Source organism: Schistocerca americana, chromosome X, assembly GCF_021461395.2.
Source record: "Schistocerca americana isolate TAMUIC-IGC-003095 chromosome X, iqSchAmer2.1, whole genome shotgun sequence".
NCBI classification, from domain to species: Eukaryota; Metazoa; Arthropoda; class Insecta; order Orthoptera; family Acrididae; genus Schistocerca; species Schistocerca americana.
This window is the reverse complement of record NC_060130.1, coordinates 25522565-25545328: the sequence shown is the minus strand read 5'-3', so window position 1 is coordinate 25545328 and position 22764 is coordinate 25522565. Positions and strand designations below refer to the sequence as shown.

Genomic DNA, 22764 nt, shown 5'->3' with positions numbered 1-22764 from the left:
GCATTACTGTACTGTGTCATGCATTGTTTGTCGCATTCTGATAGTGCGTGTTTGCGGCCTGTCATCACTCGTGGCATGGCTTGCTTTTGTGCACGCTACCGCTGCCTACAATTTTTTTTATAAAAAAAAAAAAAAAAAAAAAAAAAAAAAAAAAAAAAAAAAAAAAAAAAAAAAAGGGAGAGAAATCATCTCATTAGCAAAACAATGGCAAGAGACTACTATTTGTTGTTCCTTACACTGCTGCTTTCTTTGATAACGATCAACAAGAACCAAATAATAGACTGCGTATGATAGAACATGTTCTGAACGAGAGTTAGGTGAAAATTTTTCTCCATTTGAAAATCTTTGCGGCCGCTTCTTTAGTACATCAAATTCTGCACAGAAATTAGAGTCATCTTGGATATAAAAATCTAGTCAGTTGCCGTGCTTCATTTCTGACTGTATCACTATTAGGCATAAGAATAATATGAATATAAACATGACACGATACGTATATTCTTCCGCGTTTGCTGTTGTCTCACTCTAGTTTCGTAGTTTATTAGGCAGACAGGATTTAAATAAGATAGCAGCAAACACGAAAGAATACGTGGCAAAATGTTTATATTCGTATTACTCTTATGATGAAGAGAATACTGCATGTGATTCATATTTCATCAGGTTCCTATTAGCAACCGTCTCTTCTCACAGGTAGGAAAAAATTCAGAACATTGAGTTGGCCATATTGACAAACATCCCAAACAGTCTTGCCGGTCGGATTTTCGTAATACATTGAAGTTCTGCTACATTCGAAGATGAACAATACGGAATTTGTATTTACTTCGTTGGATAATGTATGAAAATTGTCTTCCACCTTTTTTTTTTTAATTTATTTACTGACGCAGAGGTTTTGGCGCCAGTATTTATCTTTGTGCCTACGAAGCATGCCTGTGTAGCGCTACATATATTACATGGCAGAAATTAGTTGTTTCAGCACCTACTGACATTTTTCAGAACTTCCACTTGCTTTGCACTCGATTCCAAGCCGCATGCGGTTTTTGGATTACAAAAACCAGAAAAAAAGTGCGGCTTAGATTTGAGTAAATACGGTACATCCTCTCCTTTGGATTCAACTTCTTAAGTATTATATTTCAAGTCAACACCTGCTAATCTGTGAGACCGAAATGATGAGCCATACTACTCTATTTCACTGTACCTGTATGTTTCATTTGTATAACATTTTATTCCATCATAGATGCTGCACTTATAGTTTCATATATGCATTGCAGCAGCAGACACAATAAAAGTAGCAATCAGCAGTGCTTAGTTTGTTGAATGGGTAAAAAATATGCCATTGTCCCAGTTCCACATATCCCCAAAATTTGATTCTGCCAAATTCTGTACTCTCTGAAATCGAATGTTTAATCCAAAGATGAAAGTGAACAAGTTTGATGCAGTATTGCTAATATTGTTTATTACTCATCTTGCTGAATGAAGTGCATACCGTATCCTTTCTGAAAGGTTTGGAGAAGTAATGCACATACCAGTTTTCTAAAAACTTACATTGAGATTGTGCTCTCCTTCCTCTTGTACAAATTAGTAGAGCCCTTCAGATTACTCCACAATATGCCTCTTGGCAAGGTGGTAACGACAGTATTATGAAAAGGATAGATTGGCACTCACTGTATAGTGTAGATGTGTTGCTGGCAGGGGTGGGGGGGGGGGGTGGGGGGGGGGGGGGGGGAAAAGGAACACCACCTATTATTAAACACGTAAGCTTTTGGTGCAAACCCCCCCCCCCTTTCCCTCACACACACACACACACACACACACACACACACACGCACACGCACACACATGCGCGCAAATGCAGATCACACATACATGACCACTGTCTCCGGCTGCTAGGGCCAGACTGGGAGCAACTGTGCATCATGGGAGAAACAACGGTCGGGTGTGTGTGTGTGTGTGTGTTTTTTGTCCACTTTGGAAGAAGACTTTCTGATGGAAAGCTTACGTGTTTAGTAGTCTTTTTGTTGTGCTTGTCTGTGACCTAACATCTCCTGTATACAGTGAATAGCAATGTATCTTTTTTATAATATGGTCATTACTCCAGCCTAGATTTCTATTGTTTGTTTCCTTTTAAGACCTTATAAAGACAGTTACTGACAATTTCTTTTTTCTTATTGGAGAAAAGTAAAACCATATGGGGGCCAGACGTAGATTGTAAATGAATATGGAATAGAGTATTTTTATTCTCCCTGTATGCAGTGTCAATAACGTCACCTCACACACTTCATTTCTGGCAGCACCTCCTTCTCAACACATGACTGTCCCCCGCCACCTCACCATAGTCTTCAAGTTATATCCTATAGCACTTCTGGGTGGACAAATAGATGAAGGATGTAGTTTAAAACAGTATAACTAAACTTAAAAGTCAAACTGCCCTTTTATAGAGACTGCCATCATTATTTAAACATACTAAACAACATCAAAACAGTCAAAAGAAATTTTTTTTCAAAAGAGCGGAAAATTGTAGTGAAATTCATGAGAGGATTGTTTTAAATTGTTATATCTTAAATCAATAAGTATGTCAGCATTTCCCAGGATTTTCTGGCTTAATTAAGACTAGGTCATGCCACCACAGTGGTCAGACAGTGGACTTGACTTCCAGAGGACAACGGACCCGAATCCCATCGGGCCATCAAAATTTGGGTTTTCCTTGATTTCCCTAAATGATTTAAGACAAATGCTGGGATGGTTCCTTTGAAAAAGATGACATTCGGCTGAGGAAGCTAATTTCTGTGGCATGTCTGATGACACAGTGCTGGTGGAAGCACGAGTATTTCAGAGCACACCATTCATTGCACATTGTTAAACATAGGGCTCTGCTGCAGACAACCCCTGTATGTTCCCATGTTGACAACACAGTTGAATTACAATTTCTGTGGCTCAGGAGCATTGAGATTGGGCAGTGAATCAATAGAAATGTGTCATCTGGTTGAATCATTCGAGTTTCGCATTACACCCACTTGACGGTTTTGTGCACATACACTGTCAACAGAGTGAATTGGTGCTTGCAAGGTGCACTTTGCTACAGACTTAGGCCAGTGGGAGCAATATTATGCTATGGAGGACATTCACCTGGTCTTCTATGGGTCCTGTGGTAGTAACTGAAGGCTCCATAACAGCTTTGTTCTGTGTGAACGTTATTGTGCACTGTCCGCACCCTGTCCCTAATGAAGGTGACATGTTTCAACAATATGACTTTCAGTGTCACGAGGCCAGAATCAAATTCACCCCTTCTGAATCTGATGGAATACATCTGCGATGCTATCAGATACCAGTTCTGCACCCAGAAACCACTGATCTCCAATTTATGGGAATTACATGACCTGTGCTTAGACATGCGGTGCTGCATAATGCTGGGAACATACCTCACATAATGCTGGGAACATACCTGAAATTTGTTGAACTTGTCCCACACAAAATCACTGCTGTATTGTGTTCCAACAGTGGACAAACACATTATCAAACAGGAGGTCATAGTGTTTTGTCTCATCAGTTTATATATTCAATGCTTGAATGAAAGGTGTGCTCTTTTCCTTTTTTCTGCCATTGTGTGTATGTGTAAAGCAGGTTGTTCTACCATTTGGGCTTGTTTATATGATGGCTGTCAGTATTACCACCTGCAGAGATACTAAATGCTCCTTTTGTGAAGACCTTTTATCTTGAGAACACTTTCAACTTTGTTTCACAAATGGCAGCACAGTTTCGTGTAATTGTTAAAATAATACTTTCAGCAAAAGATGTGTCCGTTGGAGTGGGGAAAAAGATTGGAGATGTATGTAGTTTAATTTTCATAAATTGTTAAGAAGGTTAACAGCTTGGCATGCTAAGATAAATTCAGACATTCTCTAAAAAGAGAGAAAAAGATTAATTTAACAGAATCAGTGAGGTATACAAATATAACAACAGACTTGTAGAACCATTATTTTGTAGGTTAGATTAGATTAGATTCAGCTTTTGTTCCAAGACCCAAAACATGAGACGATTCTCATGGGTGAGTAACATGCCAGAAAGTATAACATAAAAAATATAAAACATTTGAATACCCTGATCATTTGTCAGGAGATTGTCAAACTAGGTGAATACAATACAAACTGGAACAGCTAATATTTTCAGAATTGATACGCTGTCAGACTGAAACATTGTTATGCACTATTAATAAATTTATCAAACAAAAAGTACATAATCTTGACTGTTATGACAAAGTGCTCTCAGAACTGAAATCTAACAGACATTCTTATTTAAGCTGGCCTAACAGCCACTGTTAAGATATTCATCTATTGAGTAGGATGAGTTACCTATCAAAAAGTCTTTCAAACTCTGTTTAAACCATGCTTTATCTGATACCAAGTTTTTAATGGTGTCTTTCTTCAACAGATAAATTGTGTTGTAATGCGAGGTTTTAATGAAGATGAAGTGTGCAGTTTTGTGGAGTTAACAAAAGAGAAAAATGTTGATGTAAGATTTATCGAGTACATGCCTTTCAGCGGCAACAAATGGAATGATGGGAAGATGGTCTCATTTTGTGAAATGCTCCAAATAATTAGAAAGCAGTGGCCTAATTTTGATCCTCTGCCCAATGGGCCCAATGATACCTCAAAGGTACGTGCAGTATTACATATGAACATACATTGAAAATAATTTAATGTTTATGACTTACTACCAATCACAATAATACTTCACATCTGCTGGTGGTATGAGAGATGGACTGGTTTAGTTACATATTTCTCATCCCATTCAGTAAGTCTGTCCTGGCCTGGGTTTCTCTGCAGCTTTTCTACAACTCTCCCCATTTCCTAAACCTTGACAATCCTTTTCTTTCTTCCCTTTTCCATCCCCTTATTGTTTCTGCCAGAAGAAGAAGCCACTGGCTCCGAAAGCTTGCACATTTCCATAACTTTAAGGGGAGTTAGAAGCGGAAAACATTCTTTTTCACTTTTTCGGGTTTTTACCTGATTATAAAATTTGCAATTTTCCAAATAAAATGATATGTATATTACTTATAAACTTGCGTGGGAAGTATTTTATTTTATTTTCTAAAATATAATCTACACTAGTTGAAAATGTTGAAATTTTTACACGCATTACTTCAAGACCTAATAAAATCTGTAATTTTTTATGTACAGGGTAGTCCATTGATCGTGACCGGGCCATATATCTCACGAAATAAGTGTCAAACGAAAAAACTACAAAGAACGAAATTTGTCTAGCTCGAAGGGGGAAACCAGCTGGCGCAATGGTTGGCCTGCTATAAGGCGCTGCCATAGCTCAAACTGATATCAACTGTGTTTTTTTAAATAGGAACCCCATTTTTTATTGCATATTCATGTAATACGTAAAGAAATGTGAATGTTTTAGTTGGACCACTTTTTTCGCTTTGTGATAGATGGCGCTGTAATAGTCACAAACATATGTCTCATAATTTTAGACGAACAGTTGGTAACAGGAAGGTTTTTTAAATTAAAATACAGAACGTAGGTACATTTGAACATTTTATTTTGGTTGTTCCATATGTGATACATGTACCTTTGTGAACTTATCATTTCTGAGAACGCATGCTGTTACGGCGTGATTACCTGTGAATACCACATTAATGCAATAAATGCTCAAAATGATGTCTGTCAACCTCAATGCCTTTGGCAATACGTGTAACGACATTCCTCTCAACAGTGAGTAGTTCGCCTTCCGTAATGTTCGCACATGCATTGACAATGCACTGACGCATGTTGTCAGGCATTGTCGGTGGATCACGATAGCAAATATCCTTCAACTTTCCCCACAGAAAGAAATCCGGGGACGTCGGATCCGGTGAACGTGCGGGCCATGGTATGGTGCTTTGACAACCAATCCACCTGTCATGAAATATGCTATTCAATACTGCTTCAACCGCACGCAAACTATTTGCCGGACATCCATCATGTTGGAAGTACATCGCCATTCTGTCATGCAGTGAAACATCTAGTAGTAACATTGGTAGAACATTATGCAGGAAATCAGCATACATTGCACCATTTAGATTGCCATCGATAAAATGGGGGCCAATTATCCTTCCTCCCTTAATGCCACACCATACATTAACCTGCCTAGGTCACTGCTGTTCCACTTGTTGCTGCCATCATAGATTTTCCGTTGCCCAATAGTGCATATTATGGCGGTTTAGGTTACCGCTGTTGGTGAATGATGCCTCATCGCTAAATAGAATGCATGCAAAAAATCTTTCATCATCCTGTAATTTCTCTTGTGCCCAGTGGCAGAACTGTACATGACGTTTAAAGTCATCGCCATGCAATTCCTGGTGCATAGAAATATGGTACGGGTGCAATCGATGTTGATGTAGCATTCTAAACACCGACGTTTTTGAGATTCCCAATTCTCACGCTTTTTGTCTGCTACTGATGTGTGGATTAGCTGCCCCAGCAGCTAAAACACCTACTAGGGCATCATCATTTGTTGCAGGTCGTGGTTGATGTTTCACATGTGGCTGGACACTTCCTGTTTCCTTAAATAATGTAACTATCCGGCGAATGGTCTGGACACTTCAATGATATCGTCCAGGATACCAAGCAGCATACATAGCACACGCCCCTTGGGCATTTTGATCACAATAGCCATACATCAACACGATATCGACCTTTTCCGCAATTGGTAAATGGTCCATTTTAACACAGGTAATGTATCACGAAGCAAATACCGTCTGCACTGGCGGAATGTTATGTGATACCACATACTTATATGTTTGTGACTATTACAGCAGCTGGCTGGAGTGGCCGAGCAGTGCTAGGCGCTACAGTCTGGAAACGCGCGACCGCTACGGTCGCAGGTTCGATCCTGCCTCGGGCATGGATGTGTGTGATGTCCTTAGGTTAGTTAGATTTAAGTAGTTCTAAGTTCTAGGGGACTGATGACCTCAGAAGTTAAGTCCCATAGTGCTCAGAGCCATTTGAACCATTTTTGACTATTACAGCCCCATCTATCACAAAGCGAAAAAAGTGGTCCAGCTAAAACATTCATATTTCTTTATGTACTACATGAATATGTAATAAAAAATGGGGGTTCCTATTTTAAAAAAATGCAGTTGATATGAGTTTGACCCATGGCAGTGCCATCTACCAGGCCAACCATAGCGCCATCTGGTTTCTCCCTTCAAGCTAGACGAATTTCGTTCTTTGTAGTTTTTTCATTTGATGCTTATTATGTGAGATATTTGGCCCGGTCACTATCAATGGACCGCCCTGTAGAAAGCTGTGGATTGCTGTGTTATAAAGGTTAAATTATGTGTTTGTATTGGTAGCACTGTCAAAAATAGTATCGTATCTTTTCATAGTATAAACATGCTTTGTACATCGAAGTGCTAACATTTTTCTGAGGAATAGTGACGAATAGACTGGTAAATCTCTCAAAAAGTATGACTCCAAAATGAAGTGTTTTTAAGAAATGTGGGTTTCATGGTAATAAATTTTTGAATAAAGAGAAACATTGTGTTCAGCATGTGGTGCGTGAAGTTACAGACAATGAAATACTCGCAAACTCATGAGTATCTAGAGAAACACCCATTAGTGCTTCGAAGATTAAAATAAAACATAGTGATAACACAGTTATCTCAAAACAAAACTCATGTAAATGGTAGGTTAGGTTATATTCTGATACATCTACACATCGTAACAGGGGTGTTATGTGAATGTGTGTGCTGTATGTATGTGGAGGGCCAGTTAGTTTACATGAAGACATTGAGGTATCAAATGGACTAGCCAGGAAACTTATCATTAATTCTGCCAGTTGTAAATATACTCATTCATTTTGGAGTTCTGATAAGTGTAAAGATAATTATTTTGAAATAAATGTTAGGTGGTTTTATGGATTGAGAGCTATTGGCAAAGGACACACTGCAGCAGAAACAATGTGTGTCGTGATGTATATGCCACGCCCACTTTGTAAAATGGACAAGTATGCAGGATTTATTGGAGCTGCTGTGAAATCCACTGCATGTGAGTCAATTAAGGGTGCTGCAAATGAAGCTGCTGAAATAAACGATGGTATGATTGACATATCAGTAGCTTTTGGGGCACTTGGTAGAAGCGCAGCTGAAGTTCTAAGAATTCTGTTGCTACAGTGACCAGTGGTGGATACTGGAAAGCTAATAGATTTCCAGATTTTAACCAAACATTCTTATAAGTATAAATCAGGGAATGAAGAAGGGCATATCTGTGACAGAAATTATGAAGGACAACTAGTCGTACGGAGGCCTGTGCAGCTGTTGAAATTTATAATCGATCTGTAAACTAAAGGGGAGTGTGTTACACTAAGTTCTTAGGTTGTGCAGACTCAAATGCATATAACAGTGTAGTAGCCACTCAGCCTTATGGTGAGAAGCTTATCACAGAACTGGAATGTGTTGGTCATGCCCTCCTGGATCTGGTTCATGGTGCAATTACCGCAATGCCCAGTACTCAAACAGGTCATACAGCCATAAACATTATATCCCAGCAGCAGTTGTGGATATCATAAAACCTGTTTACAGAGACCTGGCAATCCTGAATTATTGAAGAAGTGTCTGCATTGTCAGACTCAAAATCCCAATGAGTCGTTCAATAATCTTATAGCGTCAGTGTCGTCGTAACTGCCGTCTGCGTCACGTCTGCTGTGCAGCGAGCTATGCTGATTTAAGTATTAACTCTATTTTTCTTACTTGTAACTTCTTCTTCCGTGTGTTTTTGCTTTTAGGAAGCTTTAATTGTCGAGTGCTAGTAATAGTGTTCCATAGATTTTGTGTTTGTTTTGAATACAGTCAGAGAAAGTCCGTTTAGTCAGCCATAGTACCAGTAGTGCTAGTGTTTGTTTTCAATACAGTCCAGAGACAGGTAGTGCTATTTTCATTGTTTTCTACAGGAAGTGTCTAGTAACCACAGTTTAGTCAACTATCAGTCGCCTTTAGTGAATTAGCAGTCTAGTTATAAGTTGATTAACTCTCTACAGTAAATTGATTTCTTAAGATGGATAGGATGTGAGACTGCTATGTACGGACACAGGAGGAGCTGGCCACTGTTCGCAAACAGCTGAACGTGTTGATGGCCGCGGTTAGCCGTCTTCAGGCAGTGGTGAGTCTGGTGCGTTGCATGGTACACCCCAGGCTTCACCCACTGACCCTGCTGTCGACACATCTTTGCGGATACCGGGCGCGGTTGTGCCACCCTCTTCCCAAGGGGAGTGGCGGGTTCAGCGGCATTCGCGGCGCACAAGGTGGAGGGTCAGTGTGGAGGCTGGCCGTGTGGCATCGCCCGTTCTGCCTGTGAGTGGACATGTGGCCACTCCTTCAGCAAGGTCCGAGCAGGCACATGGGGGGAGGGGTTTATTAGTTATTGGGAGCTCCAACGTTAGGCGGGTGATGGAGCCGCTTAGGGAAATAGCGGAAAGGTCGGGGAAGAAGGTCAGTGTTCACTCTGTCTGCTTGCCGGGGGTCTCATCCGAGATGTGGAGGAGACCGCGCCGGCAGTGATAGAGAGCACTGGGTGCACCCGACTGCAAATTGTTGCTCATGTCGGCACCAATGACTCCTGCCGTCTGGGTTCAGAGGTCATCCTCAGTTCGTTCAGGCGGTTAGCGGAGTTGGTGAAGGCGGAAATCCTCGCGGGGTGGAATCTGAGCTAGCTATTTGTAGTATCGTTCCCAGAACCGATAGTGATCCTCTGGTTTGGAGCCGAGTGGAAGGCTTAAACCAGGGACTCAGACGATTCTACGGAGATCTGGGGTGCAAATTTCTCGACCTCTGCTATCGGGTGGAGAAATGTAGGGTCCCCCTGAATAGGTCACGCATGCACTACATGCAGGAAGTGGCTACAAGGGTAGCGGAGTATATGTGGAGTGCACATGTGGGTTTTTTAGGTTAGAGAATTCCCTCCCTAGGCCCGACAAGACACCTCCTGAGATGCGGCAAGGTAAGAGTAGACAAAATGCAACAGGGAATAACAATATTAATGTGCTAATAGTAAACTGCAGGAGCGTCTATAGAAAGGTCCCAGAACTGCTCTCATTAATAAGCGGTCACAATGCCCACATAGTACTAGGGACAGAAAGTTGGCTGAAACCGGATGTAAACAGTAATGAAATTCTAAACTCAGGTTGGAGTGTATACCGCAGAGACAGGCTGGACAGTGAAGGGGGAGGCATGTTTAAAGCAATAAGAAGTGCAATAGTATCGAAGGAAATTGACGGAGATCCGAAATGTGAAATAATTTGGGTGAAGGTCACGGTTAAAGCAGGCTCAGACATGGTAATGGGATGTCTCTATAGGCCCCCTGGCTCAGCAGCTGTTGTGGCTGAGCACCTGAAGGATAATTTGGAAAATATTTCGAGTAGATTTGCCCAACATGTTATAGTTCTGGGTGGAGATTTTAATTTGCCGGATATAGACTGGGAGACTCAAACTTTCATAACGGGTGGCAGGGACAAAGAATCCAGTGAAATTTTTTAAGAGCTTTATCTGAAAACTACCTTGAGCAGTTAAACAGAGAACCGACTCGTGGCGATAACATATTAGACCTTCTAGTGACAAACAGACCTGAACTATTTGAAACAGTTAACGCAGAACAGGGAATCAGTGATCATAAAGCGGTTACTGCATCGATGATTTCAGCCGTAAATAGAAATATTAAAAAAGGTACGAAGATTTTTCTGGTTAGCAAAAGTGACAAAAATCAGATTTCAGAGTACCTGACGGCTCAACACAAAAGTTTTGTTTTAAGTACAGATAGTGTTGAGGATCAGTGGACAAAGTTCAAAACCATCGTACAATATGCGTCAGATGAGTATGTGCCAAGCAAGATCGTAAGAGATGGAAAAGAGCCAGCGTGGTACAACAACCAAGTTAGAAAACTGCTGCGGAAGCAAAGGGAACTTCACAGCAAACATAAACATAGCCAACACCTTGCAGACAAACAAAAATTACGCGAAGCGAAATGTAATGTGAGGAGGGCCATGCGAGAGGTGTTAAATGAATTCGAAAGTAAAGTTCTATGTACTGACTTGGCAGAAAATCCTAAGAAATTTTGCTCCTATGTCAAAGCGGTAGGTGAATCAGAACAAAATGTCCAGACACTCTGTGACCAAAAAGGTACTGAAACAGAGGATGATGGACTAAAGGCCGAAATACTAAATGTCTTTTTCCAAAGCTGTTTCACAGAGGAAGACTGCACTGTAGTTTCTTCTCTAGATTGTCGCACAGATGACAAAATGGTAGATATTGAAATAGATGACAGAGGGATAGAGAAACAATTAAAATCACTCAAAAGAGGAAAGGCCGCTGGACCTGATGGGATACCAGTTCAATATTACACAGAGTATGCGAAGGAACTTGCCCCCATTATTGCAGCAGTGTACCGTAGGTCTCTACAAGATCGTAGCGTTCCAAAGAATTGGAAAAGGGCACAGGTCATCCCCGTTTTCAAGAAGGGATGTCGAACATATGTGCAGAACTATAGACCTATATCTCTAACGTCGATCAGTTGTAGAATTTTAGAACATGTATTATGTTCGAGTATTATGACTTTTCTGTAAACTAGAAATCTACTCTGTAGGAATCAGCATGGGTTTCGAAAAAGACGATCGTGTGAAACCCAGCTCGCGCTATTCGTCCACGAGACTCAGAGGGCCTTAGACACGGGTTCCCAGGTAGATGCTGTGTTTCTTGACTTCCGCAAGGCGTTCGATACAGTTCCCCACAATCGTTTAATGAACAATTTAAGAGCATATGGACTGTCAGACCAATTATGTGATTGGATTGAAGAGTTGCTAGATAACAGAATGCAGCATGTCATTCTCAATGGAGAGAAGTCTTCCGAAGTAAGAGTAATTTCAGGTGTACTGCAGGGGAGTGTCGTAGGACTGTTGCTATTCACAATATACATAAATGACATTGTGAATGAAATCGGAAGTTCACTGAGGCTTTTTGCGGATGATGCTGTGGTATATCAAGAGGTTGCAACAATGGTAAATTGTACTGAAATGCAGGATGATCTGCAGCGAATTGATGCATGGTGCAGGGAATGGCAATTGAATCTCAATGTAGACAAGTGTAATGTGCTGCGAATACATAGAAAGAAAGATCCCATATCATTTAGCTACAATATAACAGGTCAGCAATTGGAAGCAGTTAATTCCATAAATTATCTGGGAGTATGCATTAGGAGTGATTTAAAATGGAATGATCATATAAAGTTGATCGTCGGTAAATCAGATGCCAGACTGAGGTTCATTGGAAGAATCCTAAGGAAATGCAATCCGAAAACAAAGGAATTAGGTTACAGTACACTTGTTCGCTCACTGTTTGAATACTGCTCAGCAGTGTGGGATCCGTACCAGATAGGGTTGATAGAAGAGATAGAGAAGATCCAACAGAGAGCAGCATGCTTCGTTATAGGATCATTTAGTAATCATGAAAGCATTACGGAGATGTTAGATAAACTCCAGTGGAAGACTCTGCGGGAGAGACGCTCAGTAGCTCTGTACGGGCTTTTGTTGAAGTTTCGAGAACATACCTTCACCGAGGAGTCAAGCAGTATATTGCTCCCTCCTACGTATATCTCGCGAAGAGACCATGAGGATAAAATGAGAGAGATTAGAGCCCGCACAGAGGCGTACCGACAATCCTTCTTTCCACGAACAATACGAGACTGGAATAGAAGGGAGAACTAATAGAGGTACTCAAGGTAGCCTACACCGTCAGGTGGCTTGAGGAGTATGGATGTAGATGTAGATGTAGACCAAAAAATGTTTTTCTTGTAATGAAGACACTAAAGTGGGGGTCAGTCATGCTGTTATTGCTTTTAATGATGGCAACATTGGTAGCGTGAAAGTGCTACAACATATGGGAATTAATTCTGGAGCAAACTGCATCAGAGAATTTGAATGGATGGACAAGGTTTGCAATGGTAAAGCACTGTATGCAGCACAGTTGGCCACTACGGAGTCCAGAAAGAAGAAAACAAGAAAAAACTTAAAAAAGGTCAAGAGGATGATATACAGTATGGTGCAGGGTGCTTCTGAGTGACTAAAAATAAAATGTTAAGCATATATTGAGTTACAGTCTATTAAAACTTTAAAAACTCTTCTTGAAAATTTACATTTTCTCTTGCATTTTCCCTAAATCTCAGAAACTACTTCGAGTAGCGAATTAAAATTTTCAGGGAGTAATAACATACGTATTCTGAGTCTTCTGAACTAAAAGAAGAACATAATATTATGCATAAATAAAATTATTTAGAATAACATACAAAAAAGTACACAAAATTTTAACTGTGTAATTAAAAAATTGCATTTCCAAAAGCAGTGGCTGAAATGCAATTATTGTAAGACTCAGAACATATAGTTTAATGTCCTGTAAAAGTTTCTTGTCAATGGCTACAGTTGTTCCTGAAATACGGGGAAGTTAAGTCACCAAATTTAACATTGTCAGGATAGGGCGTTCAAACTCCCCTTAATGCACATTTTCTCCTTCCTCCACTTGGTGAGCAACACATTTATAGTATTTACACAACAGCAGTAGCTATTTTCTTCCAATTTCTTTTTGCAGGCATACCATGTCCCGGGCTTCAAGGGACGTGTGGGGTTTATAACCTCAATGAGTGAACACTTCTGTGGCACGTGCAACCGTTTACAGATAACAGCTGATGGCAATTTGGAGGTGTGTCTCTTTGGGTATTCAGAGATATCTCTCAGGTGAGTGATGAAACATAGAATAATCATGTCCAAGTGAAAATTCATGCGAGGAAACCATAAAATTACTAGAAGACTGACAGAGTGATCAGTATTTTACCTTCAGGAGGTGAAATTCCAAAACTTCTTATAGACACATTCGTTCCTCTTGTCCTCACATTAGTCATGGAGTCCGAGTGACCTTTGAGACCTTCAGAAACTTATCCCTCTTTCCTCTCTCATGAAGGAACTGATATTTCCAAATGCTGAGTATAGAATAATACTTTCAAACTGTTTGCCATGCAGATTAGGTATGTGGTTGGTATATGGAAGAGATAAACTGCAGTTAAATCCAGCAGGTATGAAATGAGTAATCTTTTCTTGAAGTTTTCAGCTTGCACCCTCCTCCCTCCCAGACATACAAACCAGATACCTCTAGCTAAATAATTTGTGAGTATATATAATTTGCCTCTGTCAGCATCATGTTACACTAACCTATTTGTGAGATTAAATTAAAGGAAGGTTATCAGAACTGGAAATTATGTAAAGACATTTTTGGCTATGTCCCTGTGTTGTATTAAAGTTAACACAGTATTTCTGTCCATGTGATGGTAACTATGATTCGCCAGCCACCGTTGCCGAGCGGTTCTAGGTGCTTCAGTCCAGAACTGCGCGACTGCTACGGTCGCAGGTTTGAATCCTGCCTTGGCTCAGATGTTAAGTCCCATAGTGCCCAGAGCCATTTCAACTGTGATTCATGATTATCAGAGTCTATATGTTCCAAATAAAAATTGGAACTTCATGTGTATAAATGTACAAATTATTAGACAATGGGACCAACAACTGACACTTTTAAATTGATGACTAGACTAAGACTTGGCGATAAGTTTGTTTCAGGACATGGTAAGGGGGGTGAGGGGTGGGAAGAATCAGCTCTCTCTTTGTGAGCATACCAGAAATCCTTTATCAACCGAAGGTAAAATAAGATATAAAAATACAGGGTCAAACAATTAATTTAAGTATCTTAAAAACCAAATGACTAATAAAATTGGAAGCTAAGAAAAGTAAGTTCATAGTAAGTAGGGTGAAACACAGGGGGCTGCAACATATTGCCATTGTTGTTTGACTTGTCTATCAAAGAAAAAAGAAATGGATCAAAACAAAATAAAAGTGAGAATGGAAATGTATCAGAAGCAAATAGGAATAAGCAAGGAACATATTCTTTAATTAAAAAAAAAAAAAAAAAAAAGACATGTGAGGCAGATGTTCCTACAATTTTATGTTCAAAGCACAGCAGCCTGTGAAAGCAAATTATTTATGACATTGAAAAAAGAAAATCAGTGAGTGAAAAGTGTGTGTAGGTGAATTGTGGTGAAAGACTGGATATTGGAACTTCTGTTATGCTGCCCAGTATTAGTTGACTTGGTAGTAAAGGAGCAAGTTTGCAAGGGCGGATAACTGTTTGGCTACGTAAAATAGAGTGGGAGTATGGAAAAGCTAGTCCAAGATAGGATGAAAAAGATAACAGCAACTTAAAAAATGAACCCCATGAACCCCATTCCCATCTAGTGAATGCAGTGGTTGACAATATCTTGTGACATTCACCTATAAGGCTCAAACAATAATTGCTAAATAAAAATACAAAATGTTGACAAGACTGTATCTAAGCTGTCACTCTCTTTTGAAACAAGGGTGTTTAAACCAACAAACACGCAGGAAAGCAGGGACAACTCACACACTAGAGAAGGATGGGCAGTATCATTGAAGGAGTGAGCATGAACCGTGTGGAATATGTGTGGTACAAGTAAAAAAAAAAAAAAAAAAAAAAAAAAAAAAAAAAAAAAAAAAAAAAAAAAAAGTAATGATAGTAAAATTCCAATCCCCGGAGCGGAAAGACTTACCTTAGGGGGAAAAAGGACAGGTATACACTCGCACACACGCACATATCCATCCACACATACAGACACAAGCAGATATATATATGTCTGCTTGTGTCTTTATGTGTGGATGGGTATGTGCGTGTGTGCGAGTGTATACCTGTCCTTTTTTCCCCTTAAGGTAAGTCTTTCCACTCCCGGGATTGGAATGACTCCTTACCCTCTCCCTTAAAACCCACTTCCTTTCGTCTTCCCCTCTCCTTCCCTCTTTCCTGATGAGGCAACAGTTTGTTGCGAAAGCTTGAATTTTGTGTGTATGTTTGTGTTTGTTTGTGTGTCTATCGACCTGCCAGCGCTTTCGTTCGGTAAGTCACCTCATCTTTATTTTTATATATAGAAGTTTATTATTTTATTTACCGGTCTTGCAGTTTCCTTGATTTCTTGCAAAGTACAGTACAATGAAAACCTACCATATTGCATAACAAGTAGATGAGTATAAACTTCAGAATAGCATCATCGCCATTAAATGACCTATGTTTTCTTTACTAACAAGAGAAGGGACAGAAGCAATAAACACAAAATCAGAACTGCTTTTGCTTGATTACAGCAGGGACAATAATTTTTAACATCTACATTTACAACAGATCATATTTACAAAATGTTTTCGAAATTTGCTCTGTTTACTCAAATGAAAGTATTGCACTGCTCAATCATTCATTTACACTCAACCCCGACTGCTGCACATGCTGTGGGGTGTGTCATCTGGTTATGTCATATGTTCAGTGTTTCTCACCAATTTTTGGGGTATTTTGAAATGTACAAAAAGGAAAATGCAGAAAGTTATCACATTTTGCTGCACATTACCTGCGTCACAGAAAAATAATGTATACAAATCTTCTCAGATTTGCCACTGAATAACTTTGTCCAAGCCTCACAATATTTCACCAACACAACTGTTCGTCATCTTCAGGTAGTGGTGGGTCCTGTCATCACTGCTGCAAGATGTGGCTGGTGATATTCGCACAGCAGAATTGAAATTTGTCAGGCTAGAAGCAGGAGTACGAATGTGTGGACAGGCACTCCCAGTTGGATGGAAATGCCATTCATAGTAGCCTTCTGCTTATGTGTTGTGGGCAATGACTGCACTTCTGGACACTCGTGTGGTTAAGAGCTGAATTAACTCTCTGCAAGGTACTGCATCAGGTCATACATCGGAGGATCTGGTTTCTACTGTTTTAATTTCATGGCAGTCAGTGCTGGATTCTGGGCAGTGCTTAGTCAAAATTCCATATTCCTGTTGGTAAGATTGCCCACCGTATGGATACATGCCTCATTCTTAAAAACACAGTCCTAGAGTGATGATGCTGAGGATACAATTTCAGTCCTCTTGGGAAACGTGTGGTGCCCTGTATTCAGGCAGTGCTCTGCTACCATTAATTTACTGGGTGGCATTTTTGTCAGCGCTGTTGAACACAGTGTTCTTGCACAATGTGAGGTGTCTGCCCTATATAAGGTTTCCCATAATGGCATCAGATCTTATATATGATCTGTGTTTTCTAAGGTCAAGATTGTCTTTAACTGAACACAAACAATTCCTTAGTTTTGCTGGTAGACGAAAAACACACTTGATTCTGTTTCTCTTAGCGATTCTTTTAATTTTGAAAACATGCCACTGAAATATGGCAAGAAAGCCATTTGCAGTGCTTGTCTAAGTATCTTCATTTACATCCCTACACTGAACTTGCTTTGCTCAGAACACATTGCAAATCTGTTTACAAGAATAAACATTCTGCTGGAACACTGTTCTTAGGTGTTACAGTTCACCAGGCAGACTGTCGGTATCTGAAATCACGTGTGCTCTATGTGCCAGGGAGTGTAAGACACTACCACATTGTGCAGGGTGACGGCAACTTTTGGACCTCAAATATAACTCTGCGTGTATCAGTTTGCAGTAGAGACTAAGCCCCAGTGCTATGTCAGCTTTTCTTCTAACCGTGACATCCAGGAATGGTAAGCTGCTATCTTTTTGTACTTCCACAGTGAACTGAATATTCAGATGGAGCGAGTGCAAATGCTGCAGGGACATAGGTAGTGTCTGTATTATGTGGGCCACACCACAAATGTCTCTTCAGCATTCTGCCAGAAGGAGGAATGTTGGATATTTACTAAGGGAAATAGAGGATCTCCCATGGGAACACTGTCCACTTGATTAAAGTAGTTGGTGTTACATAAGAAATAGGATGAGGTATGCACATGTTTAAACAGCATCACAATTTCTTTCTCAAACTTGCTGCTAATAACCTCTAATGAAGGCTGCAGGGGCACTTTTGTAAGTAATGATATAACATTTGAGCTAACTAAAAGATCTGAAAGTTCTAGTTTAAGCATCTTCAGGTATTCTATGAAATCCTCTGAATTCTAAATATGATGGTCATAGTCATCCACATGATAAATTTCAAAGCTGTCACGTGGAAATTGCCAGTTGCATCTTGCAGCAGTGATGGTGGAAATCACCACCACCTGAAGATGCCAAAACGTTGTGTCACTGAAATATTGAGGGAGGGACTTGCATAATGTTATCTGGTGGGGAACCCAAAGTGTTTTTGCAACAGATCTATTAGGCAAGCCTGAAAAGTCACATATACTCCAAGCAGTAAGTACCTGTTATAAAATGGTCACATTAGTGAGCTTGGCAATTAATTAAGAGTTTATCAATAAATTTGGCTTCATTTTGCAAGAAATTGTGCTGTGTTCCAGTACTCCCTCTTCAACAAAACTAATGTCAGTTTCTGCTCCACCTCTTCAGCCCGAGATCCTATGTATACTCTTGAGCATTTGTGTAAGATACCTGTTTATTTATAAAAATAAAAGTAACTTCTATCATGACTTTCCCATTCTTGTCCAGTGGGTTTGTTATCCTGCTGTTGCCTACTGCAGACTACAAGATTACTGTTGAAGATTTCTGCAAAGTTTTTCTTCCTTTTTAGTGTACCAACATTTCACTGTGTGGTAATTGCCTGGTACTGTTTAACGGGTGTTTTAACTGTTGTTTCAGAGATGCAATACGAAGCAAATGCAGTGAGGATGACTTGCTTTCCATGATTGGGGCAGCAGTGAGAAGAAAGAAGAAACAACATGGAGGTAAGATACATTACAGCAAATGTAACTCTGTAGATAGAAAGAAAATTTCTGCTTAGCAAGTCATAGCAAACATAAGAGCAAAATAGAATGAAAAGCAACAGTGATAGAACCTGTGTTTTTTGTGTAAGCTTGAATTTAATTTTTTATTTAGTATTCATTCTGATTAATGCCCATTGGTCAACAGTATATTTCAGCCCTAGAATTTGGTTCTGCAAGGTCCACCAGATAACCATATATGGCTGTTGTAACTCCTTTATTGGACTTCAGAAGTTTTCCAGCAACAAATCTTTTTTTTTTTTCTTTCTTTCTTTCTTTTTTTTTCTTTTTTAAAAAAAAGCTAAAATGCAGAAAACATCATAAAGCAAACACTCACAGAAAAGCATCAGTGTCCTTGAAACAATGGAAACTCCAGTAGGAATATCAACAATGTTGGAAAAGACAGATTACTACTTACTGATGAAGGCTGTGGCTGAAAGCTTTATGTAAGTGTCTTTTAATTCTTCCCATCTGCAGCCTAAGGTATCTTCTTTATGGTAAGTAACAGTCTGTCTTTTCCTTCATTATTCATTAGTGTTCTTTTTTTTATTGCTGTTTAGCAAGCATCGTGTGGTATATAAGGGATGTGAATAGCGTCAGATGTTGAATCATCACTCTGGAGGATATGAAGGTGCTGCATATTGGTGTGAGACAGCATTATCTGATGAGAGTTTGAAAGAAACCTCATTGTGGATGTCCATTTGGTCCCCTGGTTAAACCTTGCAACATCTGTATTTTTGGAGTATTTGGATCTGACAGTGGCCTGATGTTGGAAAGTAAGGGCTTACTCATCATCAATGTTCCAGTTGACTACATCAGACCACTACAAGGGAGCATCACTGTGTAGTGTACTGAGTACATTGTAACCTGTTCACGTCTGTGACTGCCATCTGAGAACAAGTACAGTAAACTCTTGTGCAGCTACACTTTTGGCTAGCTAGATTGACACTTGACAAGTTTCAATTTGCGTGCACCTGGAGCCAAGCATTTGCTGGTGTTTTTTGGCAATCTACTGCTAATCAGTGCACTGGTGCGTGTCAAAAGTCCAAGTATCGTCAATTCGTGCGTGTGTTGGTTGAAGCTCTAGTGCGTTTCTTATTCGTATTGCATGGTTTCATGCCACTGCCATCTATTGGAACTCCTTGGAAGTACAGTACATACAGTATTGTTCTATGGAGCGCAACGTAGGCCTGTCGAAACTGACAATTAGAGTGCGCCGCCTAACTCTTTCCACTTGTTGTCGGTACATCAAAGCTGAGTGTTTAACAGTGAACGTACAACACCCTGTTGTGTTGCCACGTGGGCTTGGGTAGAACAGAGGAAATGGCATAGATGTATCGAATGCTTTCATTTGATGGCTGCCACAGCCTGGTTTCAAAAATCAAAAGTTTGTCTAGTGCATCTCGAGTGTTGTCAAGTTGTGCATTTGTGTGTGTCTGATTTGAGGTTTTGTGCTCCCACTATGTGCCTTAAAGTGTCCAGAGATAAAAGGGGCCAAAAACCATAAAGGACTCAGTCGAGTGTCTGTAAAAAGAACACTGAACGTGACTAAGGGCACATAACATAAAATGAATGTGATCTTGTTGGAAAAAGAGCATCACACTTTGCAGAGAATTGATGCTGGTGAGCCACCCACAAAAGTTGCTGCAGAGTAGGAGTACAATTACTGATCGGAAGACAAATCGATCAGGAATTGAAAAATTTTTGTTCCATCCATGCATTGGGCAGCGCAGTGAAATCTTGAAAAACAATGAGAAAAGGTGCACATCCTCAGTTAGAAGAGGCATTATTTTTGTGGCACGAATAAATAAGAGCCAAAGGTGTGTCAGTTTCAGGTCCTCTAATTTGTCAAAATGAGCTAATGAGCTGATAGAAGGAAAGAAGCAAGAATTCCTCGGAAGTAATGGCTGGCAGGATCATTTCAAGAAGCAGCATGGCATCCATGAAATTGCCATCAGTGCCAAATCATTATCTGGGGATGAAGCTGCTATGCTGATTTTAAGAAGAAACTGCACACAATCATTGACAAAGGAGGTTATACTGACAATCAACTTTACAAATGTGATGAAACTGGGTTGAATTACAAAATGCTGCCAACGAAAACCCTTGCCTCTAAAGAAGAAGAAATGGCTTCCAGATACAAAAAAATCAAAGAAAGATTTACTGTCCTCGCTTGCAGTAATGCCACTGGCAATCATAAACTGTGTCTTACTTTAATTGGCAAATCCAAAACACCAAGAGCATTTAGACACCAACCAACCAGCTTTCCCACTGAGGTACACGAATCAGTCTTAAGGCATGTATGAACAGTGCCGTGCCATCTTCAGAGAGTGGTTCCAGGCAGAGTTTGTTTCAGCTGTAGTAAATTACATGGAAGGAAAAGGACTTCCTTGAAAAGCGCTACTTCTTGTGGACAATGCTCCTTCTCACCCAGGTGATCTGCAAGATGGGGATATCAAAGTTGTATTTCTTCCACAAAATGTCACATCTCTATGTCAACCGATGGACCAAGGTATTCTTGAGGCGATGGAAAAACATTACAGACACAAGATGCTGGAATACTTAATAGGTGTGATTGATGCTGCAGATGATTTTGTGGAAGCTCTTAAAAAAATTGATGTTTTAAGTGTCATTCATTGATTGCTGAAGCTTGGAATCTAATTCCTCCAGTTCCTCTTGTTAGGTCTTGGAAAAACTCTTAGATCGTAAGGCAACCTAAGTGGTGGGAAGGAGGAGACAACACCGAAACTCAAGCTGACATAATTTTGGTGAATTTACTGGAGAAGCTGGTTGTAAAGACACACACTTCGAAGACATTGAAGAGTGGATGGAAAATGGCATTTTTTCATGTGACTGAGGATGAAATCGTCCAAATTGTGACCGATCATAAAGCGTTAGAAGACTATGTTTCTGATGATGAATCAGAGAAAAATATTCCTCACACATTCTGTTACGAAGTGATCCAAACTGCCCTGGAGTACATCAGCCAACAGGAGGAGACGATTTATCCTGAAATAGTTTGATTTCAACGTTGGAGATGTATTGTTGCAGCAATAGTTTCTCAAGCAAAAAAAAAAAAGAAAAAAAGGCATTCGTGACTTCGTTACCAAAAAATAAACTCTAATGAAGCATCCTAGAACTTCTATGTCCATAACTTAAAAAGTTTTTTTTTTTTTTTTTTTTACTTTTCTTGAAAGTTCCTCTGGACAGACTTTTCGTTCCTTTGAGTAATCTCTAGATTTGTTTCATAATTTTGTTCAGTAGTTTATTTTTTATTCAAAAGAGTAGGTAATAAAATTAAAACTCCTGTTTTTTCCTGCTGCCAAATAAGGGAGATTTTTTCTGTAAGAATGCAAAATAAACGAGCTTTGTTATACAGCATTTAAAAACTTTGAGTTTTCAATCATAGTTTGGTGCCTTTTTAACATGTCAACACAATTTTTTCAGTAAAAAAGTGTAGGGTTATTTGCAACCATATCAGTAATGTTTTACATACCCTACGCACGTTTTACGATCGTATTTCGCAATATTGACGCAATTTGGAGTGTTCACATGTGAAAACAGGGGGACTTTGATTTATCTGGAATTTTCGTTATCGGAACTGACCACCGTCCTGATCATTTCGGATAAACAGGAGTTCACTGTAATAGTCTCCTTGCAACATGCTGTGTCATACAGCTAGGAGCAGCCAGACTATGGAATTGCCGTCCTGCGCATAGGCTGCCATTAACACCCAAGCAAATGACTGCATGTGAAGTGGTGCCATGATCAAGAAGTACGGACTGCTAATGAATGGCGTCACATTATGTTCACTGATGAGTCCCAGTCCTGCACTGCTCCAAATGACTATCGTGGAGAAGTTTGACAGTGACCCGGGGAGATGGGGAGAGGTCCCATTCTTCCACATTTTGGGGGGGGGGTGGGTCACAAAGGAATCCCATGGTGTGGGGAGCCATTGGGTATGACTTCAGGTCACGGC

The 22764-nt window shown here is 39.9% G+C and overlaps 1 protein-coding gene across 1 annotated transcript in view; it reads left to right on the top strand.

The window, feature by feature from the left end:
- LOC124554935 (molybdenum cofactor biosynthesis protein 1-like) overlaps positions 1–22764 on the top strand; it is a 65295-nt gene that overhangs the window by 15191 nt on the left and 27340 nt on the right. Inside the window, exons 4-6 of the mRNA XM_047128634.1 lie at positions 4423–4647; positions 13610–13755; positions 18664–18749. Coding sequence (XP_046984590.1) covers positions 4423–4647; positions 13610–13755; positions 18664–18749 — 457 coding nt within the window. The remainder of the gene's footprint in view (positions 1–4422; positions 4648–13609; positions 13756–18663; positions 18750–22764) is intronic.